The sequence below is a fragment of the Salvelinus sp. IW2-2015 genome, linkage group LG17 (assembly GCF_002910315.2).
Source record: "Salvelinus sp. IW2-2015 linkage group LG17, ASM291031v2, whole genome shotgun sequence".
Lineage (NCBI taxonomy): Eukaryota > Metazoa > Chordata > Actinopteri > Salmoniformes > Salmonidae > Salvelinus > Salvelinus sp. IW2-2015.
The window spans coordinates 27548003-27575554 of NC_036857.1; the positions used below are offsets into that span (position 1 = coordinate 27548003).

At 42.0% G+C, this 27552-nt stretch overlaps 1 protein-coding gene across 7 annotated transcripts in view; it reads left to right on the forward strand.

Moving 5' to 3' along the window:
- The window catches only part of spryd3 (SPRY domain containing 3), a 90993-nt gene that overhangs the window by 15432 nt on the left and 48009 nt on the right, over positions 1 to 27552 (forward strand). For 4 of the 7 annotated variants that reach the window (XM_024006358.2, XM_024006360.2, XM_024006362.2 and 1 more), the window contains 4 exons: positions 1747 to 1822; positions 16936 to 17060; positions 17363 to 17498; positions 19325 to 19513. In XM_024006358.2, the coding sequence (XP_023862126.1) occupies positions 1747 to 1822; positions 16936 to 17060; positions 17363 to 17498; positions 19325 to 19513 (526 nt within the window). Of the gene's footprint in view, positions 1 to 101; positions 271 to 1746; positions 1823 to 16935; positions 17061 to 17362; positions 17499 to 19324; positions 19514 to 27552 lie in introns of all 7 variants that reach the window. The other 3 variants (XM_070448037.1, XM_070448038.1, XM_070448039.1) reach the window with 1 other exon arrangement.

Here is a 27552-nt window from a genome sequence, read left to right on the forward strand (position 1 = left end):
CAATGCAAAACAGGTTTTTAGAAATGTTTGCTAATTTATAAAATGACGCGACAAGCTTGGCATACCTGTAATTTGGGAGTTTCTTTCATTCTTCTCTACAGATCCTCTCAAGCTCTATCAGGTTGGATGTGGAGTGTTGCTGCACAGCTATTTTGAGGTCTCTCCAGAGATGTTCGATGGGGTTCAAGTCCGGGGTCAAGCTGGGCCACTCAAGGAAATTCAGAGACTTGTCCTGAAGAGACTCCTGCATTGTCATGGCTATGTGCTTAGGTTTGTTATCCTGTTGGAAGGTGAACCTTCGACCCAGTCTGAGGTCCTGAGCACTCTGGAGCAGGTTTTCATCAAGGATTTATCTGTACTTTGCTCCATTCATCTTTTCCTCGATCCTGACTAGTCTCCCAGTCCCTGCCTCTGAAAAACGTCCCCACTGCATGATGCTGTCACCACCATGCTTCACCTTAGGGATGGTGCCAGGTTTCTTCCAAACGTAACGCTTGGCATTCAGGCCAAAGAGTTCAATCTTGGTTTCATCAGACCAGATAATATAATTTATCATGGTCTAAGAGTCTGTACGTGCCTTTTGGCAAACTCCAAGTGGGCTGTTATGTGCCTTTTACTGAGGAGTGGCTGCCGTCTGGCCACTAACATAAAGGCCTGATTTGGTGCTGCGGAGATGGTTGTCCGTATGGAAGTTTCTCCCATCTCCACAGAGGAACTCTGGAGTTCTGTCAGAGTGACCACTGGGTTCTTGGTCACCTCCCTGACCAAGACCCTTCTCCCCGATTGCTCAGTTTGCCTGGGCGGCCAGCCCTAGGAAGAGTCTTATGGTGGTTCCAATCTTCTTCCTTTTAAGGAGGATGGAGGCCACTGTGTTCTTGGAGACCTTCAATGCTGCAGAAATGTTTTGGTTCCCTTCCCTAGATCTGTGCCTCGACACAATCCTGTCTCGGAGCTCTACGGACAATTCCTTCGACATCATGGCTTGGTTTTTGCTCTGACATGCACTGTCAATTGTGGGACCTTTATATAGAACGGGTGTGTTCCTTTCCAAATCATGTCCAATCAATTGAATTTAGCACAGGTGGACTCCAATCAAGTTGTATAAACGTCTTTACCACAGGATAAACAACATATAAACAACATTTACCACAGGTGGCCTGAGCTGAATTTCGAGTCCCATAGCAAAGGGTCTGAATACTTATGTATATTCAATGCATACGCAATGATTTCTAAAAAACCTGTTTCCGCTTTGTCGTTATTGGGTATTGTGTGTAGATTGCTGAGGAGATATATATATTAATCCATTTTAGAATAAGGCTGTAACGTAACTGGAAAAAGGGAAGGGATCTGAATAGTTTCCGAAGGCACTGTACCTAATGAATACAACTACGACATACAGTACTTAATACAACACAGCTTTGGTGACACCTCTGTCTCAAAAAATAATGCTTTTGATCGCTTAGAAATGTTGGAAATTAAGCTTCTCCCAAACGTTCCGTTCTGCTTGTAAAATAATGTGAAAATGGAAAAACTGCTATTGGGTAACTATAGCTACTTGAATATAACATTGAATCCCCCTTCTCCTAAAAATGAATGTATTAAAACGATTATGACTATTATTATACGACAACTAAATTCAGCTTATGGCCCCCAAAAAGTGCCCCTGGCTCTTATCTCAAACTAGGATCTTCACCTTCTAATTGGCAGATGTCTGAGTGGAAGTGTTTCTTTGTTATTTCTCTTCAGCTATCAAGGGAACTCTGATGAGGTTGGCTGCTATGTGGCTCCCCGTCCCTTATCAAAGGGAAACTGCTACTTTGAGGTAAGTGTTAACACCTGTTTTATTTTCACTAATGATTAGTATCCTTAGACGATGATAGCCTTATCTTTTGAAATGTGTGTGCCTTGCACACTTCTAAGCAGTTATTATTTTCAATTGTACAATGGGTGGGTCTAATGCTAATAGGGGCAGCAGGTAGCCTAGTGGTTAGAGCATTGGGCCAGGCCAGTAACCGAAAGGTTGCTAGATCGAAACCCTGAGCTGACATGTCGTTCTGCCCCTGAACAAGGCAGTTAACCCACTGTTCCTAGGCCGTCATTGTAAATAAGAATTTGTTTAAAAATCCTGAATGCTGATTGGTTAAAATCGGATTCCAGCCGCTGTCTATTCCACAAGTTATCACCGGCTAAAGCTATGACGTTAAAATGCCTATTTACTCTGTTCCATTTGACTGCGCAATCCACTGTCTCATCAGCCCAGCCAGGCAATTTATAAACTTGATCTCCACTATAAAAACATCTAGACATTACCCAAACCTAATTGAGATGGTTCGGGACGAGTTGGACCACAGAGTGAAGGAAAAGCAGCCAACAAGTGTTCAGCATATGTGGGAACTCCTTCAAGAGTGTTGGAAAAGCATTTCTAGTGAAGCTGGTTGAAGGAATGCCAAGAATGTGGAAAGGTGTCATCAAGGCAAAGGGTGGCTACTTTGAAGAATCTCAAATGTAAAATATATTTTGAGTTGTTTAACACTTTTTGGGTTACTACATGATTCCATATGTTATTTCATAGTTTTGGTGTCTTCACTATTATTCTACAATGTAGAAATAAATACAAACCCTGCAATGAGTAGGTGTGTCCAAACTTTTGACTGGTGCTGTATGTATGGCAATAGAACATTTAGAACAAATGACTGTCCATAGATACAGAACAAAAAGACTCAATGACTGGCAACCGAACCGATAGAACGAACGACCAGCCGGCTTGGGTAGCAACCCTAGATTTGTGTCGGGAGTATATCTTGTGGAAGGATGAAATGGTATGAATAAATTCATCAAAATAAAATCTTCCCATGGAAATATGTATATCATTATTTGAATATGTTGGTAACCCGTTGTATAAAAATGATAATGCCCTCGAAGCCAGTGTTTGGAGGATACACTACCGTTCAAAAGTTGTTTTGTTTTTGAAAGAAAAACACTTTTTTTTTGTCCATTTAAAATAACATAAAATTGATCAGAAATACAGTGTAGACATTGTTAATGTTGTAAATGACTATTGCTGGAAACAGCCGATTAAAAAKAAAAAAAATTTTTTTAATGGAATATCTACATAGGCGTACAGAGGCCCATTATCAGCAACCATCACTCCTGTGTTCCAATGGCACGTTGTGTTCGCTAATCCAAGTTTATCATTTTAAAAGGCTAATTGATCATTAGAAAAGCACAGCTGAAAACTGTTATTCTGATAAAAGAAGCAATTCAACTGGCCTTCTTTAGACTAGTTGAGTATCTAGAGCATCAGCATTTGTGGGTTCGATTACAGGCTCGAAATGGCCAGAAACAAACTTTCTTCTGAAACTTGTCAGTCTATTCTTGTTCTGAGAAATGAAGGCTATTCCATGAGAGAAATTGCCAAGAAACTGAAGATCTGGTACAACGTTGTGTACTACTCCCTTCACAGAACAGCACAAACTGGCTCTAACCAGAATAGAAAGAGGAGTGGGAGGCCCCAGTGCACGACTGAGCAAGAGGACAAGTACAATGGAGTGTCTAGTTTGAGAAACGGATGACTCACAAGTCCTCAACTGGCAGCTTCATTAAAAAGTACCCGCAAAACACCAGCCTGAACGTCAACAGTAAAGAGGTGACTTGCTTGCCTTCTAGACAGAGTTGCAAAGAAAAATCCATATCTCGGACTGGCCAATAAAAGATTAAGATGGGCAAAAGAACACAGACACTGGACAGAGGAACTCTGCCTAGAAGGCCAGCATCCAGGAGTCGCCTCTTCACTGATCCACAGCTTGTCTCCACGACTCCACAGCAAGTTGATAGTGGCCSTAGTTATCCAAATTGCCCGATTTTTTTTGTGTGTGTGCAAATTCAAGCAAATAAGCAATAAAATCCATGAACCTTGAGGTATAGATTAAGAATAAAGGGTTTATAAGTAGTTGATAATTGTTTATATGCTAGGCTTACTTACTGTATAACCCCTTTATAAATCCTTTTAAGTATGTAACATGTTACCATACTAAACTTAGGTTGTAAACTTAGCCTAATATGAGAATATTATAACAGTGCAGTGTAATTTTATGCATAAAGCTTTTCTTAGTAGCGTCAGTGCTGACATGTTGTTGAAAGTGATGTTCCTCACACTCCTGGCCTATATGAGATGTGTATGTGCGCAAGCTAGAGGCCATTTTCCAAGCAAGATACCAGAGTTTCTCAGAACCTGATCCCTTTTTATCAAAGAAAACCAAAATAATTCTCAAATGCTAGTCACAGTTGGAGTCTGATGGCTATCTGCAAGTTAGATTAAATGAGTTTGACATTTACAGTTAGAAGTTTAGAGTGATCTTTAAAGAACTCCACGTCCGTACTTTATGTGATCCGGTTCTCAATTCTTATTCGGCGTGACGCACATCCTGTGAAATTCCCCCAGATATTGAAAGTTTGGGGGCATTCTTTCCCATAAAGGTCATTTGCCTGTCAGAATATGCGTCACTAGTATCCTCATGTTTCCTCATTATGCTTTCACAAGGAAATAATTTCACCTTCGTCAGACACTGCCCCTGTGCACTCAAATCTAGGCCTATCTGTCTTCAGTGAATCCAGCAGAAGAACATCTGGGATTTGTGGCATTCCACTTATTTCAACATTTTATTTGAATTCCATTTCAATCCATTCAAAGTCCATTCCAATTTCATCAGCCTATCTAAGCCCAGCTGCGTCTGTGAATCTTTCATTCAGACATTTATAAGCTTTTAAGTACCTTCTACTAATGTATTTGAACCTGTCAAGTGTCAAGTGCAGTACAGCCAGTACTGTAAAAGCCTAGAGATTGAACTGAACTGATCAAAAAGTATCCTCGAATGAGTGCAGAGGAGAGCAGGTGAGTGAGACCTGGACTTTCACTCAGAAAAACCCAAGGAGTTCAGTTTCAGACTGTGAATAATCACGTGGGATCCAGCCCAGAATCTGGGTTCAAATAGTGTTTTCTTTCAAAAACTTAATGTGATTGAGCTGGCCTAAATTGCCGGATAGGCAGAATGTGCACTTTTAGGACTATCCCATTGGTTCCTCTGCCAAAGCAGCGGCTACTCTTCCTGGGTTCCAAGCGCATTAAGGCACATCACACAAAAAAATATACCAACAACAAAAACTGTACATCATACAACATCATTACACCACAACATTTCTACAACACAAAGTGTATAATAACGCCATAAAACAATATTAAAATGTATGTGTGTGTGTGCTAGCGTGTGTGTGCCTGTGTCTCTTCACAGTCTGTTTTTCCATAAGGTGTAGTTTTCTGTTCTTTAAATCTGATTTTACTGCTCGCATGAGTTACTTGATGTGGAATAGAGTTCCATGAAGTCATGGRTGTGCAGTAGTGTGCGTTTCCCGGAGTCTCTTCTGGACATGGGGAGTGGCAAGAGACCCCTGGTGACATGTCTTGTGGGGTATGCATGGGTCTCTGAGCTGTGTGCTAGTCATTTGAACAGACAGCTTGGTGCTTTCAACATGTTAAAACCTCTCACAAAGACAAGTATTGATGCAGTCAATCTCTCCTCTACTTTGAGCCAGGAGCGATTGACATGTATGTCATTGATGTTAGCTCTCTGGGTATATTTAAGAGTCAGCTGTGCTGCTCTGTTCTGGGCCAACTGTAATTTGCCTATGTCTCTCTTGGTGGCACTTGACCATATGACTGGAGAGTAGTCCAGGTGTGAACAAAACTAGGGCCTGTAGGACTTGTTTTGCTGAGCAATGTCAAGAAAGCAGAGAAGCGCTTTATTACAGACAGACTTCTCCCCATTTTAGCTACTGTTGCATCAATATGTTTTGACCATGACAGTTTACAATCCAGGGTTACCCAAAGCAGTTTAGTCTCCTTAAGTTGCTCAATTTCCACATTCATTTCAAGATTTAGTTGATGTTTAGTGAATGGTTTGTCCCAAATAAAATATATTTTGTTTTTGAAATATTTAGTACTAGCTTATTACTTTCCACCCATTCTAAAACGGACTGCAGTTATTTGTTAAGTATTGCAGTGATTTAACTTGTTGTGGTAGCTGATGTGTATAATGTTTAGTCATCAGCATACATAGACACACAGGCTTTACTCAGTAACAGTGACAGGTCATTAGTAAAGATTGAAAAAAGTAAGGGGCCCAGACAACTGCCCTGGGGAATGCCCGACTCTACCTGGATTATGTTGGAGAGGCTTCCATTAAAGAACACCTTCTGTGTTCTGTTAAATAGGGAACTCTCAATCTACAATAAAGCAGGGGATGTAAAGCCTTAACATGTGCATTTTTCCAGCAGCCTATTATGATCAATAATGTCAAAAGCTGCACTGAAGTCTAAAATAACAACTCCTACTAGCTTCTTATACATTTCTTTCAGCCAATCATCAGTCATTTGTGTAAGTGCCGTACATTTTGAGTGCCCCTCCCTGCTTTGCTATTCTTCTGTAGTGGAATGACTTTTGCTTCCTTCCAGGCCTGAGGGCACACACTGTTCTGTAGGCTTAGATTAAAGAGATGGCAAATAGGAGTGGCAATATAGTCCGCTATCATCCTCAGTAAATTTCCATCCAGACCCAGGTGGCTTGTCATTGTTGATAGACAACAATAATTTTTTTCAATGCTTACACACTCACTTTATGGATAAAAAAAATTACAATGCTTGTCTTTCATAATTTGGTGAGTTATGAATGGCTGTGTAGGTTCAGAGTTTGTTGTTGGCATGCCTAAATTTGCTAATCTTGCCAGCGAATTAAAAAAATTATTAGTTGGCAATATCAGTTGGTTTTGTGATCAATGAGCCATCTGATTCAATGAAGGATGGAGGGAGTTTACGCACAAAGCTTTTTACTATCATTCTTTATTAGGGCTTGGCGATATGGCCAAAATATAATTTGACGGTATTTTATGTTTTAGATTAATACAAATTCAATTTTGCTTTATGAGTAGTGAGTGACCCTAGGGTGGCAACACATACATTCTAAGTGATTCCAATGGGTCTTTCTTCATTCTGTTTTGCTTTATTCTGTTCAATTAAACTTCAACCCCAAATTATTTTCTGCATTTTAATCAATTACTGCCTTTCCTACACTCATTTGAGATTGTTTCCACACTGCCATGTAGGGCTGCATGATATTGGCAAAAGATCTATGCCTTATTTTTAACCAAATGTTGCAATTGTGATTTGACTTGCGATTTAGATCAAAACACTTGGCATCATGGAAATGGAATGATTTATAATTCTATAGTTGGAACATAATAGTGGGCACTTTGAATACAGTGTTTGACATGACAACGAACAAAAATGCCAGGGAGGAGTTATTGTAACAGGGTAGGAACCAAAGTGTTGGTCAGTGTTTCCTAGGGGACCCTATAATCTTTGGCTTTTCTTTTAGCTACTTCATGTAGCTAACATATTCATGCTTCACCTAATCCTCTTTTGTTTAGAAGATACTGTTGCACAAACAACATGCTGATTTAGGCCTACACCATCACTGGTATCAGGCTGTATAGCTAGCTACATTTGCTTTGACTCAGTACATTTATTAGCTAGTGATTTAGCGTTAGCGGTTAACATGATTTAGCCACAGCTTGCTAAGAAAACTAGATGTTTGCAGATGTAAGGGAAACAAACTAATAGTGAAATTATAGAATGGATTTATATTAAGACCCAAAGTGGAAACAGCATCGTTGTCATCAACATTGTTGTGCTGCATTGACTGAACACAACTGTCTCATGGTGAGCAACAACAAATGTGCTCCTTGAGTGACGGGGCAGGGCTAGGTTTGTGTGAAAAGAGTGAGATGACTCAAGTAGCGGAGTAAATTATAATAATGGATGTTACACACAGCGTATCACATTTAACAAACCAAACATTTAAATACCGTTATAGATGGTAGAGTTAAAACGCAAACCAGTCCGTGCATCAATACCACTATATAGTCAAATACGGTACAACGCCCAGCCCTATTCTTTATATAATTTATCTTTGTTTCATAATACGTTTTTTTCCCTCTTTTAGTTTTAGTCGCATGTTTTCTCAATTTACAGTACGTTTGACGATCAGCTGTGCAGCCAGACTTATTTGCCATTCCTTTTGCCTCGTCCCTCTCAACCGTACAATTTTTCAATTCCTCATCAATCCACAGGGTTTTAGCAGTTTTTAGTCATTGGGTGCATGCTTATTAGTAACTGGAATAAGCAATTTCATAAATGCATCAAGTGCAGCATCTGGTTGCTCCTCATTACATACAACAGACCAGCAAATACTCTTTACATCTTCAACATAGGTGTAACGATCTTTGTCTGGAGAAAGAGAGGAGGACCAAAGCGCAGCGTGGTAAGTGTTCATAATGAAACTTTAATAGAACAAACTGAACACTGAGATACAAAACAATAAATTGAACGAACGAAAACCGAAACAGTTCCGTGTGGAACACACAGACACGGAAGACAACCACCCACAAAACACAATAGAAAACAACCTCCCTAAATATGGTTCCCAATCAGAGACGACGACAAACACCTGCCTCTGATTGAGAACCATATCAGGCCAAACGAAAAAACCCAACATAGAAAAACAAACATAGATAACCCACCCAACTCACGCCCTGACCATACTAAAACAAAGAAATAACAAAAGAACTAAGGTCAGAACATGACAATAGGATGCACTACAAAACCTCTTGTTTGATCTCTTATGCACTAAATTAGGCCCAGCCTTTGGAAAGTAGAACAAAAACGAGAAATAGAAATAAGAATAAACCGAGAAAGTAAGCTATACACAGGGTCAGTTCCAGGGTCAATTCCAATACCATATTTACAATGTGCAGGGATATTGGCGTGATCGGGGTAGATACTGTATGTGTAGGGTAATCAGGCATCAGGATATATAGTATGATAAACAGAGTAGCAGCAGCGTATATGATTATTGAATGTGAGTGTTTATTAATTTGACCATTTTAAAAACAAGTACACATAAAACTCGAAAAAGCCATACATGCACATGAGTAAAATCATCGAGGATAGCACACAAAGTATTGGACTAGTTTCCATTGTGGTCCTTGAAACAAGATGGCCAGGCAAGATCAAACACGGTAGAACACAGTTTGACAGCGAGATAATGAAACATCTCGCTGTCATACGGTGTGTGTGTAGCGTCACTATGAATGTGTGTGAGCAAATTAAGTGAGTGTGAGTGTAGAGTCATGTAAGTGTGCATAGAGCCGGTGCAAGAAAAAAAGGTCAATGCAGATAGTCCGCGTAGCCAATTCTTGTTAGCTATTTAAGCGGTCTTATGGCTTTTGGATAAAAGCTGTTCAGGAGCATGTTGTTGTCAGACTTGTTGCTCCTGTACCGCTTGCCATACGTAAGCAGAGAGAACAGTGTATGACTTGGACGACTTAACAATTTTCTGGGCCTTCCTTTCCCACCGCCTGATATAGAGGTCCTGGYTGGCAGGGAGCTTGGCCCCAGTGATGTACTGTGATGTTACCTACACTCACCAGCTGGGGTTGGCCCGTCCGGAAGTCCAGGATCCAGTTGCATAGGGAGGTGTTCAGACCCAGGGTCCCAAGCTTGGTGACGAGTCTGGAGGGGACTATTGTGTTTAACGCTGATCTGTAGTCGATAAACAGAATTCTCACACAGGTATTCCTTTTGTTTAGGTGGATGAGGGCAGTGTGGAGTGCATTTGAGATTACTAAGTCTGGGTCTGTTGGGGCGGTATGCAAATTGGAGTGGGTCTAGGGCAAGTTTCCTCAACTGATTTAAAAAAAATATATAGAATAATTGTTGTTCATAAGACTGTAAAAACACCAGCAAATCAGTTCCAAGAGATTTTTATTTTAGAAATCTTTCCCAAAGTATTCCCACATATAAGAGAGAGATGTAAATGTAAGCAAGGTTTGAAAATATTTGTGTAAGTCAAATATTTTATCTGTTTGGGCACTGGGGTCACGTTAACACAGAATTCAGCATTTTTTTACCCAGAAGAAATATCATTATAAAACGCATAAGGAATATCTTGCTGAGTTTTGTAAACAGTTCTTGTAGTGTCTGCTCAGCGTCAGACTCATTTTGTGCTTCATTTGCACTTCTCAACGGGCATTCGATCAGTAGACAGGGCTCGGGACTGATGTGTAGCTACAGTGCCTTCAGAAAGTTTTCATACCCCTTGACTTATTCCACATTTTGTTGTTGCAGCCTAAATTCTAAATGGATTAAAGTTTTTTTCTCACCAATCGACACACAATACCCCATAATGAAAAAGTGAAAACATGTTTTTAGAAATTTTAGCAATTCTTTTTTTAAATGGAATACATAAATATCTAATTTACATAAGTATTCACACCCCTTAGTCAATACAAGTCTCTAAGAGCTTTGCACACCTGGATTGTACAATATTTGCACCACATTTTTTTAATTCTTCAAGCTCTGTCAAGTTGATTATTGCTAGACAACCATTTTCAAATCTTAACAGATTTTCAAGCCGATTTTAAATCAAAACTGTAACTAGGCCACTTAGGGAACATTCAATGTCGTCTTGGTAAGCAACTCAAGGATATATTTGGCTTTGTTTTAGGTTATTGTCCTGCTGAACGGTGAATTTATCTCCCAGTGTCTGATGGAAAGCAGACAACCAGGTTTTCCTTTAGGATTTTGCCTGTGCTTAGCTCTATTCTGTTTCTTTTTATCCCCCCCAAAACTCCCTAATCCTTTCCAATTACAAGCATACCCATAATACGATTCAGCCACCACCATGCTTGAAAATATGAAGAGTGGTACTCAGTGATGTGTTGGATTTGCACAAAACATAATGCTTTGTATTCAGGACATAAAGTTAATTCCTTTGCCACATTTTTTGCAGTTTTACTTTAGTGCCTTATTGCAAACAGGATGCATGTTTTGGAATATTTTTATTCTGTACAGGCTTCCATCTTTTCACTAGTAGTTGATCCATCCGGTCTTCTCCTATCCCAGCCATTAAACACTAACTGTTTTAAAGTCGCCATTGGCCTCATTGTGAAATCCCTGAGCAGTTTTGTTCCTCTCCGGTATCTGAGTTAAGAAGGATGCCTGTATCTTTTTAATTGATTTAACCTTTATTTAACTTGGCAAGTCAAGAACAAATTCTTATTTACAACGACGACCTACCCCGGCCAAACCCGGACAACGCTGGGCCTGTTGTGCGCCACCCTATGGGACTCCCAATCATTGCCGGATGTGGTACAGCCTGTATTTGAGCCAGGGACTGTAGTGACGCCTCTTGCGCTGAGATGCGGTGCCTTAAACCGCTGAGCCACTCGGGAGCTTTGTTGTGACTGGGTGTATCGATATACCATCCAAAGTGTAATTAATAACTTCGCCATGCTCAAAGGGATATTCAATGTCTGCTTTTATTTTTTTTTACCCATTTACCAATAGGTGCCCTTCTATGCGAGGCATTGGAAAATCTCCCTGGTCATTGTGGTTGAATCTGTGTTTGAAATGCACTGCTCGACTGAGGGACCTTACAGATAATTGTACATGTATGTGTGGAGTACAGAGATGAGGTAGTAACTGAAAGATCATGTTAAACACCATCATTGTACACAGAGTGAGTCTATGCAAATTTTTACTCCTGATGCTTACCATATCAAAGGGGTTGAAATACTTTTTGACTGAAGACATATCAGCTTTTCATCTTTAAAATGTCTAAAAACAATAAGGGGTATTGTATGTAGGCCAGTAACATAACATTTCAGTTTAATCCATTTTAAATTCCGTCTCTAAGACAACAAAATGGTGTAAAAAAGGCGTGTGAATTCTTTCTGTAGGCACTCTATTTTTCTCTCATACTTTTCTCGGTGTAGCCTGCTTTTCGAAGATTGCCTGCTTTTCGAAGACTTTCCCGAAGATTGCCTTCGGAAAGTATTCAGACCCCTTGACATTTTCCACATTTTGTTAAGTTACAGCCTTATTCTAAAATGGGTTAAATAAATTTWAAAAAATCCTCAGCAATGCACACAATACCCCGTAATGAAAAAGCGAAAACAGGTTTTTAGAAATGTTTGCAAATGTATTAAAACAAAAAACAGAGATACCTTATTGACATAAGTATTCAGACCCTTTGATATGAGACTCTAAATTGAGCTCCGGTGCATCTTGTTTCCATTGACCATCCTTGAGATGTTTATACAACTTGATTGGAGTCCACCTGTGCTAAATTCAATTGATTGGGAATMATTTGGAAAGGCACACACCTGTCTATATAAGGTCCCACAGTTGACAGTGCATGTCAGAGCACAAACAAAGCCATGAGGTCGTAGTAATTGTCCGTAGAGCTCTGAGACAGGATTGTATCGAAGCACAGATCTAGGGAAAGGTAACCCAAAGAATTCTGCAGCATTGAAGGTCACCAAGAACAGATGCCTCCGTCATTCTTAAATGGAAGAAGTTTGGAACCACCAAGACTCTTCCTAGAGCTGGCTGCCCGGCCAAACTGAGCAATCGGGGGAGAAGGGCCTCGGTCAGGGAGGTGACCAAGAACCCGATGGTCACTCTGACAGAGCTCCAGAGTCCCTCTGTGGAGATGGGAGAAACTTCCAGATGGACAGCCAACTCTGCAGTACTCCACCAATTAGGCATTTATGGTAGAGTGGCCAGATGGGAGCCACTCCTCAGTAAAAGGCACATGACAGCCCACTTGGAGTTTGCCAAAAGGCACCTAAAGGACTCTCAGACCATGATAATCAATATTCTCTGGTCTGATGAAACCAAGATTGAACTCTTTGGGCTGCATGACAAATATCACATCTGGAGGAAACCTGGCACCATCCCTACGGTGAAGCATGGTGGTGGCGGCAGCATGCTGTGGGGATGTTTTTTCAGCGGCAGGGACTGGGAGACTAGTCAGGATCGATGCAAAGATGAATGGAGCAAAGTACAGCGAGATCCTTGATGAAAACCTGCTCCTGAGCGGTCAGGACCTCAGACTGGGGCGAAGGTTCACCTTCCAACAGGACAACAACCCTAAGCACACAGCCAAGACAATGCAGGAGTGGCTTCAGGACAAGTCCTTGAATGTCCATGAGTGGCCCAGCCAGAGCCCAGACTTGAACTCGATCAAACTTCTCTGGAGAGACCTGAAAATAACTCTGTAGCTACACTCCCCATCCAACTTGACAGAGCTTGAGAGGATCTACAGAGAAGAATGGGAGAAACTCCCGGTATACAGGTGTGCCGCGCTTGTAGCGTCATACCCAAGATCACTCGAGGCTGTAGGTTCTTCAACAAAGTACTGAGTAAAGGTCTGAAAACTTACGTATGTGATATTTAGCAACACATTTTTTTTTTACTGTTTTTGCTTTGTCATTATGGGGTATTGTGTGTAGAATAATGCTGTAACCTAACAAAATGTGGAAAAAGTCAAAGGGTCTGAATACATTCCGAAGGCACTSTATAGGAAAATACTCAGTCAATGTTGCTGGCTGCATTCATTCTATGATAAACATTAGAAATATGATGGCAATGGAACATTTTTGCAAAACAAGACCATGCTTTTTCATTTTAAGCTTATTTACTTGTGTGGCTGCTAGCTAAATAGCATTGCACTTCTGTTGTAATCTGATGTTTATTAAGCTATTTTCTGCTGAATGGAAACTATAGTTGCATGCCCCTGATCAGTCTGTTGAAGCAAAGAAAACTGTTCATTTTCAATATAAAACGCAGGTGAAATAGTTTAAAGCACACGTTTTTGATGTTCTGCGTTCTTGAAAATGCAGATTTCTTGACTCTTAACGCGACCCCTGGGGCTTCTTGCAGTGAATTTGAAGTCTACAAATGATTTGTAATTATGTTCGAGCCCCTTTGACCATCCGCTCAGAAACAAAATTGTCCCCTGGCTGAATCTAGTTGATGATCCCTGGTGTAGGGTGGCTGGGATGATTTGAGTTGTGTGCTATAAACAGCCTTTCAAAGCACTTCATGATTACAGATGAGTGATACAGGGCGGTAGTCATTGTGGCAGGTAGCCTTAGAGTTCTTGGGAACGAGAATGATGGTGGTCAGCTTGAGACATTTGGGATTACAGATTGGGACAAGGAGAGGTTGAAAATGACTGAATATACCTGCCAGCTGTTCTGCGCATGCTCTGAGAACACAGCCCACGGGTGTTGACCTGATTTAAAAACCTTACTCACGTCGGCCTCGGAGAGTGAGATCCCCCAGTCCTCTGGGTCAGCGGGGGCCCTCATGCATGGCCCGCTGTTTTTTGTCGAAGCGTGCATAAAATGCGTTGGGGTCCTCTGGTACAGAGGCATCGTTGGGCAGATCATGGCTGAGTCTTCCTTTTTAATCCCGTGTGGCTCAGTTGGTAGAGCATGGCGCTTGCAACGCCAGGGTTGTGGGTTCATTCCCCACGGGGGGACCAGGATGAATATGTATGAACTTTCCAATTTGTAAGTCGCTCTGGATAAGAGCGTCTGCTAAATGACTTAAATTTAAATGTAAATGTAATCTGTAATGGACTGTAGCCCCTGCCACATACGGTGGGCGGCGGAGCCAGTGACTGAGGTGGTTAGCTCGTTGATGCTATCGGCGTAGTCCCGGAACTTATTCCAGTCAGTGCTAGCACATCAGTCCTGTAGCATAGCCTCTGTGCATCATGGGTACTTCCTGCCTGAGCTTCTGCTAGGAGCTTCTGCTACGAACGAGGGCCTTGTATGCTTGCTTGTGGGTAGAGTAACAGTTGTCTAGGCGAAGGGAACTTGTTGATGGAAGTTGGGCATCACGTGTCTTAATGACGCAGAATTAAATTCACCGGCAACAAGAAACACTGCCTCCGGGTACAAGATTTCCTGCTTGTTTATAGCCTCATACAGTTTAAGTGCCAACTTGTTGTTTTTCTTGTTCTGAGGTGGAATATATACAGCAGTCACGATAACAGCTGAAATTCTCTCTCGGGAGGTAGAAGGGTCTGCATTTGAACCGGGTATCCCAAGACTAGTGAACAATGGGTCAAGACTTCCACTGAGCTAGAGGGACTTCCACTGTGTTTTCAGAGAGATTGAGTGTTGGACAGGTTCGCAGCCAGAGGCGCAGGAGGACTACCCTCTCCTGTATGGGCTGGATCACCTTTCACCTAATTATGCTTGGCTCTACTGCCAGCCGCTGGCTGTAACTGTAGCTCTTTCTCTCCCTGCCTGGCTGGCTGAGAAGGCAGAGTGGGGTGCTTCCCCAGGGCAGTGGGGAGGCGGTGGGCCACCATCGGTGGGCCGGGTGTGTGCTTATGTGAGAGAGAGGAGAGGCTGGGGTTGAAAAGTCAATGATTTAATAGCAGCCCCTGACAGCAGTTTTCCATTTAAAGTTGTGACTCAGTGAAGTTCTCACAGTAACTGTTGACAGTTCGATTTTCTGTTAGGCCTATATGTCTCACTCCTCCCCGATCTAATTGTGAAACACCAGCATTGTGGCACACACTTGGGTATGTGTCACATACAATGTTCCTTCTAAGCTGTGGGTGCGCAGCTCCCCGGGACTGGCGCGCAGAAGAAATATCAGCTTGCGCAGAGAAGCACATTGAACTTCACTCAACTTTCTAGTTTCCCCCTTTAGTTAACTCTATCAAGGTTTCCCTCTATTGTTCGAATTGTGATCGAATCAACGCAATATTAGCCACTTTCAGTGCAACATACCGAAACAAAAACAACTGCAAGTGATTTTCTTGTAGGCAGAGTGCATTGGTGCAGGATTTTATTGCATTCACGGGCATGACTCTGGCCCAAACTACACAGATCTGTGCGCAATAACCAATCAGAGCTGCAGTATCCCAATATGCAAATAGACCATTGCCATATATGGATCTGTGTCATTCAATTTGACCTGCACTGTGTTTACAGCATGAGTGGTCGTGAGTAGATGCGCTTGTTTTGAGATCAAAGCAAGAGCTGCATGTAGCCAGGTGTGTACATTTGATCATATTCTTTGTTAGTGAGTTATTAGTCCAGTTATAGCTCATTTCTAGTCTGCAATGGGGGAGTGATTGCTTCCTAAAAAGCAGAAAATGTGTGCATTTCAAGTCCGGTAAAGAGCTTTTTGTCTGTAAGGGGCAGTCTTGTATTTTGAGGCAGTGTTGTATTTTGAGACAGGCCTGAATAAGCTATGTAGCCAATTGGCAGAGGGTAGCATAATTTGTCATATTTTCTATAATAATGGTATGGGAATAAGGAATTTTATTTAGTAAAGTGGTTTCTTGCATCAAACATCACAACATTTTCAGTCACCTCCTTTTCTGAAGGACAAGTGGATAACCAGGTTAATGGAATGTATGCCTACATTGAAAACCTCACATTGGCTGCTACTARAGGCTTAATGATAGAACTGCTATTTCCATGTTAAAATGTTATGGTATTTTCTCCATATTCTTTTTAATGGTAGGCCACTCTGATAGGACTACATTATGATCAAATAGCCACAGTAGCCTATTTGGCCACTGTTATAACTGTAACTTAAGGTGGGTACAGCCTCAGTGTTCACAGTAAACTTCCACAGAATTTTCACAATGTTCAAGTTTGCGCTCAGCAGACCTGAAATTTGCGCAATGCCGAAAATAATTTTGAGGGAACATTGGTCACATATGCATCAATATTCTTTCCCATATGAGAATGTGTGTGTGCCACATCTTTACTTTCTTGAATAGACTACTTGTTATTTATCATGCTTGTGTCTTCTTACATAGGTGAATTGTTATGAATCATGTAGGTATTGTTTCTGGCTGTTACAGTAGGCTGTGTGTTATGTTCAAATAGCCTAAATCCACTTCAAGGAGAGATGAGAGTGCGAATATCTTTTTCAATTGTTCCGTTTATCTTCCGTTAGTCAGCACATTGCCTAAGGGTGCACTTTCTTTATTTCTTGACCTAGGTGACCATAATGGACACAGGGGTGAGAGGGACGATAGCAGTAGGCCTGGTGCCACAGTTCTACAAGCTGGACCATCAGCCAGGCTGGCTGCCACAGTCTGTAGCCTACCACGCTGATGACGGCAAGTAAGTCTCACACCATGCAGATGACCGCAAGTAGGCCTCAGTCATACCAGCTCCTCAGTTTGACCTCTAAGGTGTTTTGTTATGGATGTAGGCTAATTGCAGGGACTTTCAGAGATGCTATGGACCTTATTTTTATTTATTTATTTCACCTTTATTTCAGCAGAAAGTCCCATTTTTAAGACCAATGTCTCTTTTTTTACAACAACAAAAATAGTCACACCACAGGCATGATTATGTTCTACAGCATTGTCCAGTGTGAATAAGGCTCAATGAGTCACTGTTATCCTATTTCTTTTGTATAGGCTGTACGATGGAAACCCTGTGGGCCAGCAGTTTGGGCCCAAATGCAACCGTGGTGACAGGATTGGCTGTGGAATATACTGTGATACCATCGAGGCTGGGTTGACCACAGTCTTTTTCACCAAGAATGGCAAAGAGGTGAGTTGCTCCTTGCTTTTGCCCAAATTCCACAATGAGAGACCATCAAATAATTGGGGCTTAACRTCAGTGCTCTTGACCGCTGCTTAAAGGGGAATGGAAGTGTTTTACAAGCTAGGTCAAATGTCGCTAAGCCTTGTTAAAACATAAGAATCGCAGAGGCAGTAATTTTGATACTTTGTATCCCAAATTTTCTTCATTATTTTGGCAGTTACCTGTACATATTGATTAACCGTTGATCAATTTTAGTGAAGCAGGTGGTCAATGCTGACACCACATTTTAATTCTGAGTACACTCTTTAAACCGGCAGAGATTTATTCTATCTTGCCAAACATGGGTGGTTAATTCACTGCAGTATTAGGCCTTATATTTAGCCTACGAATTATGCTTATGAATGAGCTTCTAAATAGGTTGATGATCTTTAGCCTATCTATCTTCACTGTTCTCCTGCGCAAGTACACACCTCCGCTTGCCTCTCAGCAGGCCTTCCAGCTATTCCTTGTTGAGTCCCAGGTAAAACTAGGCTACAACTTGTTGGTCACATACACTATATATACAAAAGTATATATCCTTCCTACACCTGTTTCTGACTGGTGAATAAAATCAAGCACACTGCCATGCAATCTCCATAGACAAACATTGGCAGTAGAATGGCCTTACTGAAGAGCTCAGTGACTTTCAACGTGGCACTGTCATAGGATGTCACCTTTCCGTCATTTCGTGAAATTTCTGCCTTGCTAGAGCTGCCCCGGTCAACTGTAAGTGCTGTGATTGTGAAGTGGAAATGTCTAGGAACAACAACGGCTCAGCCGCGAAGTGGTAGGCCACACAAGCTCACAGAACGTGACCGCCGAGTGCTGTAGCGCATAGCGTGAAAAATCGTCTGTCCTCTGCAACACTTGCTACCGAGTTCCAAACTGCCTCTGGAAGCAATGTCAGCACAAGAACTGTTCGTCAGCACAGACAGCACACAACACTGAACTGCCTCTCACAAGCTTAAGATCACCACCATGCGCAGTGTAAAGCTCGCCGCCATTGGGCTCTGTGGACTCTGTGGAAACGTTAGCCAAGTGTCAGACACGGTGTAGTAGGATTCAATCTTAGTCCTGTATTGACGCTTTGCCTGTTTGATGGTTCGTCTGATGGCATAGCAGGATTTCTTTTAAGCGTCCGGACTAGCCTTTTGCTTGGTGCGGATGTTGCCTGTAACCCATGGCTTCTGGTTAGGATATGTACATACCGTCACTGTATTTTGAAGATTGTTTTACTGTTAGCCTATTCAAGGACAGAACCAACCTTGCTCTTGCTTGCCTAATTTAAAATACAGCATAGGCCAAATTGGCTGGTGGGGAAAAGTTTGAAAGGTGGGAGAGTACAATGATGTGATCTCAGTTGTAGGACGCGACGGACAGGCAGAGACCAGTAGGCCTACTATGAAAAATAAGATCTAAGAGTTTACAACCATTAGACAAATAAAATTGACCTGAAAACGTCTTGAGAAACAAGCATTTACAGGCCATCATAAATCAACATTCTAAAATGTTTGACTACTCAGGGACGTAATAATATGAAGAAAGGTAATTTACAGTTAGCTGGCGTTCTAGAACCTAGTGCTTCTGTTCCCCCTTAAGCCTAACATCCTTGAGAAGAAGAGCTAAGACATCCTGTGTGTGTGTGTGTGTGTGTGTGTGTGTGTGTGTGTGTGTGTGTGTGTGTGTGTGTGTGTGTGTGATGTTGCGCCTGCGTGTTTGTGTGTCTACGTCTGTGTGTGTGTGTGCGCGCGCGTCTGCGTTCATGCGTCCGACCTCCGTGTGTTTTGTTCCAGGTGGGCTCGTTGGTGTTCCCGGTAGCGGCAGAGGGCCTGTTCCCAGCCATCGGGATGCACTCTCTGGGAGAGGAAGTGAGGCTGGACCTCCAGGCAGAGTGGGACATGGAGGAGGCGGACAGCGTCATGATGGTGGACAGCCACGAGGACGACTGGGGACGTCTCTACGACATCAGGGTCACTGGCACGGTAAGGAGTAATACAGAATAGCGTCCTCCCATTCTGTCACTCCCTTTTTATGCTGCTGGAATGACTGAGCTCTCTCACACACACACACGTACGTACGCATGCGCGTACATGCATGCGCGCACACACACCTGCATTGCTGCCCCTGTCTTTCTGTAACCACCTCAACGTAACACAACCAACAGGCCACAAGGGCACAAGCTACTGAATGGCCAGTTTTGGAGGAACATGCATGGCCAACAGATATGACATGTATGAAAAAAGAGGAACAGCACTCGCAAATTAAGTATTAGGTTTTATTTAGTTTTATTATCAGCAGGCACAATGGACAAGTTTTGGCCAGCAAGCCTTTTGTCCAGAGGATTGACCATTGTTTTAGACATGTAGCTATCTGGTGGCTGTTACTGGAAGTGGTTAAAGGAATGGGGATTTGAGGAGAGGTTTTGCCCCAATTATGACTCCCCTCTCCCTGCCCTAGCTTCTTGACTCCACAAGACCTTCTTGGCTAACCGTAAAACTGTGTCAATTAGTAATGTTGTTAGCTGGCACCTTCCCACTTGCATGTGTGCCAAGGTGCTGTTGGTTGCGACAGCCAGTAGTGGGGGTCAGGATGGATTTGGCTGCTGTTTCTGTTAGTTTCCCAGCAGTGTTTAGAAAAGTTAAGAGAAACGGTAACATCCGGGGTTATGTTTGTGTTGTGGGTATGTAGATCAGACCCCACTCATCTCTAATACGGAGAGATTCAAAGAATCCAGGTTATATATGTTGATACTAGAGGCATGCGCGCGCACGCACACACACACAGGTTGCGTGACAGATTTGTTCATCCACAGGTCGTGACACCTCCAGTTGAGAGGACTGAGAGAGACCATCATCTGTGAGTAGTGAGGGTAGACTGAGGTCATAAAAGAGGGTCTGCGGGTTAAGACAAATTATTTCTCAGCTCTGCTTTCCTGGACTAATGGTTGGCAGTGGCACGGAACGGGATGGTACGAGGCAAGGCCTGGCAGCTCACCAGGTTGTAAAAATTCAGTAAGGGGAGTAGCGGGACTCCAAGGAATCTTTTACTCTGTCTCATGTGGTCGGAGGTTTTCACAGCTGGGGTGTTCAGCTGTGTTTGTGTGTGTCCTGCAGACAACCATTTTGTTTAGTTCTTTTTTTGTGTCTTACTTTAGGAGCAAGTGAGTAAAGTAGCCCTCATCAACATGAGGAGAGGGTGATGATGGTGCTTCTGTTGATGCTGGAAACCGATAAGGGCGAGTTTTGACAAGCTCAAGGTCTTTTCGGGTGGAGATCTGAGACTGGTCTCTTGGGTCTTTTAACATGACATTACAACCATTCTCTTCACACAAGACTAGTACAACATAGTTGTTTCTGAATCTGAACAGACCAGGGTTCAAATAATATTTGTTTCATTTCAAATACTTCGAGCTGCACTTGACAGAGCTTGCCTGGCTCTCTAAATAACCTACTTGGAATATCAGGGCGGTAGAGTTGCACTTTAATAGCCCTGGGTGGATCTCTGTGGGTTTTAGTTTCAACATTCAGCAAATGAAAACCAATACTTCAAACTTTTATCTCTTTTGGTGAGAAGCAAACCTCTCTCTCATGATGTGTTAATAATTGTTCCATAAAAAACACCTGGCTAGTCTCATAGTTTTCTAAACAGTGTGCGTGCGTCAGACGTGTGTGGGTTTTTCCCTCCCTCACATGTCATGTTAGTCCCTCCGTTGATTGAGAGTATTAATCTGATGTATAGTAATTAGAAGCAATGCAAATATTATCCCTCTTTCATATGTACTGTAGCTATGCAACGGAGCTTTCCAGTGAAAGTTTCCGATGACATAGCTATACAGTGTGCATCGTGATTGGGCGTCTTATCATTTTATACCACTTAGGCCTACGTTATTGTACCGTATTCTTTCCTGGCGTTGTTTACTTTGCCAGCATCACCATTTGTAAACTTTGCCACAGAATGGAATACTTTTATGTGTTGTTCTTTAGAACTATAAAAACGGTTCTGGTTCTGAATGATAAGCGTCCTAACAGATGGTAGAAAAGGGACAAAGAATTATGATGCCACAAGAAAGGTACAGTGCCTTCAGAAAGTATTCATACTCCTTGACTTATTCCATATTTTGTTGTTACAGCCTGAATTCAAAATGGATTAAATGTTGTTTTTTCTTCTCACCCATCGACACACAATACCCCATAATGAAAAAGTGAAAACAACATTTTTGCAAATGTTTTAAAAATGAAGTACAGATATGTAATTTACATAAGTATTTACACCCCTGAGTCAATACTTTGTAGAAGCACCTTTGGTGGTGATTTGAGCATTGAGTTGTCTAGGGTATGTCTATATCAGCTTTGCACTTCTGGATTTGGGAATTTTCTCAAGCTTTGCTAAGCTAGATGGGGAGCAGCAGTGAACATCAATCTTCAAGTCATTCCACAGATTTTCAATGGGATTCAACTCTGTGCTTTGGCTGGGCCACTCAAGGACTTTAACATTCTTGTTCTGAAGCCATTTCCAGCATTGCTTTGGCTGTATGCTTGGGGTCATTGTCCTGTTGGAACGTAAATCTTCACCCCAGTCTAAGGTTGTTTGCACTCTGAAGCAGGTTCTCATCAAGGACTTGCCTGTATTTGGCACCATTCATTGTTCTTTCTATCCTTACCAGTCTCTCATTCCCTGCTGCTGAAAAGTTGCTGCCACAACCATGCTTCACTGTAGGGACAGGGTTAATTGGTGATGAGCTATGCCTGGTTTTCTCCAGAAAACAGCTCTTTGCAATTAGGCCGAAGAGTTACATTTTTGTCTGATCAGACCACAATCTTTTGGCTTAAGATCTCAGTCTTTCACATGACTTTTTGCAAACTCCAGGCGTGCTGTTATGTGCCTTTTTCTCAGGAGTGGCTTCTTTATGGCCACTCTCCCATAAAGCCCAGATTAGTGAAGTGCTGTAGAGACTGTTGTCCTTCTGGCAGGTTCTCCCATCTCAGCCAAGGAACTCTGCAGTTCTGTCAGAGTGGTCAGTGGGTTCTTGGTCATCTCCCTAACCAAGGTCTTTCTTGGCCCGATTTCTCAGTTTGGTTGGACGACCAGTTCTAGGCAGTTTGGGTAGTTCCATTTTTTTCCATTTCCAAATGATGGAGACCATTGTACTCTTGGAAACTTTCATCACTCTAGAAATTGTTTTATACCCTTGTCAGATATAAGCCTCATCACAATTCTATGTCAGAGATCTACGTACATGTGGAATACGTCAAGGGGTATGACTACTTTCTGAAGGCACTGTAAATTACTTTTCTGACAAGTGTGATTTTTATGGGGCTTGAATTGAGAAGTGCAAAGCCACAGAATGCAGAGTAGTACAATGGTGATGGCACTGACTTGCCTTCCATGGAGTCCTTGTCTTTGAACACTGTTTACATTGCAGTTGGCGGGACGGGCGCTCCTGTTTAGATAAGTGGGTATCAGATCCCAGCTGTTTACCAACTGTCAGCATCACGCCTGTCTAGCAAAACCCTAAACCCATCCACCACAAGTTTTCCTCTCTATAATAACATAGGCTATGTCCTCCATTTTCAAATGTACATTGCTGTTATAGTTTATGTTCTTGAGATTAAACTGAGTCAAACTCATAGAATCAATGTAATAGAAAAGTTATCATATATATATATATATATATATATTATAGGGTGGTCCCATTCTCCCCAACTTCTTTTCCGATGGGGTGTGTGTACAGTTGAAGTCGGAAGATTACATACACCTCAGCAAAATACATTTAGACACAGTTTTTCACAATTCCTGACATTTAATCCTAGTAAAAATTCCCTGTTTTAGGTCAGTTAGGATCACCACTTTATTTTAAGAATGTGAAATGTCAGAATAATAGTAGAGAGAATTATATATTTCAGCTTTTATTTGTTTCATCACATTCCCAGTGAGTCAGAAGTTTACATACACTCAATTAGTATTTGGTAGCATTGCCTTTAAATTGTTTTACTTGGGTCAAACGTTTCGGGTAGCCTTCCACAAGCTTCCCACAATAGGTTGGGTGAATTTTGGCCCACACGCTTTTTCAGTTCTGCCCACATATTTTCTATAGGATTGAGGTCAGGGCTCTGTGAAGGCCACTCCAATACCTTGACTTTGTTGTCCTTAAGCCATTTTGCACAACTTTGGAAGTATGCCATCTATTTTGTATGCCATCTATTTTGTGAAGTGCACCAGTCCCTCCTGCAGCAAAGCACCCCCACAACATGATGCTGCCTCCCCCATGCTTCACGGTTGGGATGGTGTTTTTCGGCTTGCAAGCCTCCCCCTTTTCCCTCCAAACATATCAATTGTCATTATGGCCAAACAGTTCTATTTTTGTTTCATCAGACCAGAGGACATTTCTCCAAAAAGTGCAATCTTTGTCCCCATGTGCAGTTACAAACCGTAGTCTGGCTTTTTTAAAGGCTGAGTGGCCTTTCAGGTTATGTCGATATAGGACTTGTTTTACTGTGGATATAGATACTTTTGTACCTGTTTCCTCCAGCATCTTCACAAGATCCTTTGCTGTTGTTCTGGGATTGATTTGCAATTTTCGCACCAAAGTACGTTGATCTCTATGAGACAGAACGCATCTCCTTCCTGAGCGGTATGACGGCTGCATGGTCCCATGGTGTTTATACTTGCGTACTATTGTTTGTACAGATGAACGTGGTACCTTCAGGCGTTTGGAAATTGATCCCAAGGATGAACCAGACTTGGGGAGGTCTACAATTTTTCCCCCTGAAGTTTTGGCCGATTTCTTTAGATTTTCCCATGATGTCAAGCAAAGAGGCACTGAGTTTGAAGGTAGGCCTTGAAATACATCCACAGGTACACCTCCAATTGACTCAAATTATGTCAATTAGCCTATCAGAGACTTCTAAAGCCATGACATCATTTTCTGGAATTTTCCAAGCTGTTTAAAGACACAGTCAACTTAGGGTATGTACATTTCTGACCCACTGGAATTGGGATACAGTGAATTATAAGTGAAATAATCTGTCTGTAAACAATTGTTGGAAGAATTACTTGTGTCATGCACAAAGTAGATGTCCTAACCGACTTGCCAAAAATATAGTTTGTTAACGTGTCCCGTGTGGCTCGTGTCCCGTGTGGCTCAGTTGGTAGAGCATGGCGCTTGCAACGCCAGGGTTGTGGGTTCATTCCCCACGGGGGGACCAGGATGAATATGTATGAACTTTCCAATTTGTAAGTCGCTCTGGATAAGAGCGTTTGCTAAATGACGTAAATGTTAACAATAAATTTGTGGAATGGTTGAAAAACGAGTTTTAGTGACTCCAACCTAAGTGTATGTAAACTTCCGACTTCAACTGTATGTATTTATGTATGTGTGTGTTTATTTATGTGTGTGTTTATGTATGTGTGTGTGTGTGTACGTACGTACGTACCTACGTATGTATGTATATTAGTACCAGTCAAAAGTTATGACACACCTACTCATTCAAGGGTTTTTAATAATTTTTATTTTCTACATTGAGGTCGAAGGAATTGTCCGTAGAGCTCCGAGACAGGATTGTGCCGAGACACAGATCTGGGAAAGGGTACCAAAAATGTTTTGCTGGATTGAAGGTCCCCTAGAGCAGAGGCCTCCGTCATTCTTAAATGGAAGAAATTTGGAACTACCAAGACTCTTCCTGGCCAGGCGGACAGCTCTAATCTGAGCAATCAGGTTATTTCATAGTTTTGATGTCTTCACTATTATTCTACAATGTAGAAAATAGTAAAAAATAAAGAAAAACCCTTGAATGAGTAGGTGTGTCTAAATGTTTGACTGGTCTGTCTCTGTCTGTTATTCTTGGGGGGATGGGGGATTGCTCAATTCCCTTAATGTCATAATATTACATAATTACTGATTTATTGAACTCCTTTTGTCATGGTTTTTAATGTTAGGTACACAAAACAGACAGAACACGTATTGTGTAATCCATATAAATCAGTTTTGACTAATAGACTAAAACTCCCAATTGAAATAAGACATGTTATAAGTTGCATTGTCCGCTCTTGCTCCTGTATGTTTTGTCTTGTGTGGAGGCATTTGGCTGGCTGTGCTGCGTACGTGCTGCTTGATACAAATGCAAGCAGCCAAATCCCTCTCTCCCTGTTGCCACAGCAGCGGCTGTCCCCACCAAGCTAATCCCCCCCACCCAGCATAGTGCTGCAGAGGACTGGGCAGCACCTCAGTCTGCTGCTGGAATGACTGAGCTCTCCCTCACACACACACACACACACACACACACACACACACACACACACACACACACACACCTCGCTTACATGCACGCACGCACATACACCTGCATGGCTGACACTGTCTTTCTGTTGTCACCAATATAACACCATTTTCTATGTTCCCTGACTCTCTAGCTTTCATTTAGGTGATTATCAGTGAGCTGGACACCGTCAAGTAACTATATGAATGTAGGTTCATTTCTACACAGTTTTCGATTTGGTTTTATTCATTTCAAAGTATATTGAGTTTGCACCCCCCCACCCCCATAATGTTCTGGCTAGACACTTTTACACTTACCGCCCGTGGGCTGCATTGGGGAAAAAGGGGATACCTAGTCAATTGCACAACTGAATGCATTCAACTGAAATGTGTCTTCTGCATTTAACTAAAACCCTCTGAATCAGAGCGGTGCCGGGGGCTGCCTTAATCGAACGTCATCGGCACCCAGGGAGCAGTTGTGGTTGTTGTGGGTTAGCTGCCTTGCTCAAGGGCAGAATGGCAGATTTTTTCTCACCTTGCCGGCTCTGGGATTTGAACCATCTTAACTTTTAGGCTATCTGCCACCCACATTTGTTTTACTATCCTTGTGGGGACCAAACAATTGATTCCCAATCAAAATCCTATTTTTTCTAAACCTAACCCTAATTGTAACCATAACCCTAAACCTAACCCCTAAGCCTAAAATATAATTTCTCCTTGTGGGGACTTGTGAAATGTCGCCTTGTCAGATTGTTCTTTGCTTTACTGACCTTGTGAGGACTTCTGGTCCCCACAAGGATAGTAAAACCAAAAACACACACACACACACACGTGTCCTCCTGAAGTTTTAAATGGGCTGACTGTTCTAGTATCAAATCCCAAGTTATTCTTCTTAGTGTGTCAATTAACTTAGAAAGATCAAATCATCATGTCCTCTTGCCCCTTCCAGGTTCCCCCACCCAAAGTTGAGCAGCACATAAAATATATTATCATCTGTGCTGGTCTCCAGCCAACACATGCACCTCTCCATAGAGTTCTATCTGAACCACCAGTCATGTTATTTCCATTTGCTAGAGGAGCTAACACCCTTCTAACGTTGCCTGGTTCCTTCCTTGGAGGAACAGTTGTCATGCATCCCATCATGATACTGTTTGATCTGCTGAAGTTCATCAGTTTCCCATAAACTGTGTAATTCCCCTGTTGAGAACCACTAGGCAGGCAGGCAGACACTGCAGGCAGTGGCATCGACCAGAGTGTCCTCTGACTGTGTCCACGATGGGAACAGAACAGCGTGAGAAAGTGTGTGTTTGTGAGTATGAAAGGAAGCTCTGATGAATACTGCATGTGGGAGGTTTAGGCGAGGCCGGGCCAACCTGCTTCTTTAACTAGACATCTCACTGAAAATTTCCGCTTAAGTCTGCATAATTTCTGAAAAATGTCCTAGATGGCGAGAGATATCTCACACGAATGACAGTGACGCAGATTGAGAATTTTGTTGATTTAAATAGCCAGCTACAGTTGAAAGTAAGACTGTGACTCTTGATGATATTCAAAATATTGGTTCTGGTTCATCATAGTTTAGCCGAGTTGTTAGTTAGTTGAGCTGTTCTACACACTTTTTCCTATATAGTGCATTACTTTTGATGGTCTTTAGGGTTCTGATCAAAAGTAATGCACTATATAGGGAATAGAATGCCATTTGGGGTGCAACCACAGACAATAGAGATGTTTCTTCTCTCGTATGTTCCATTTATTCTCTTTAGCCCT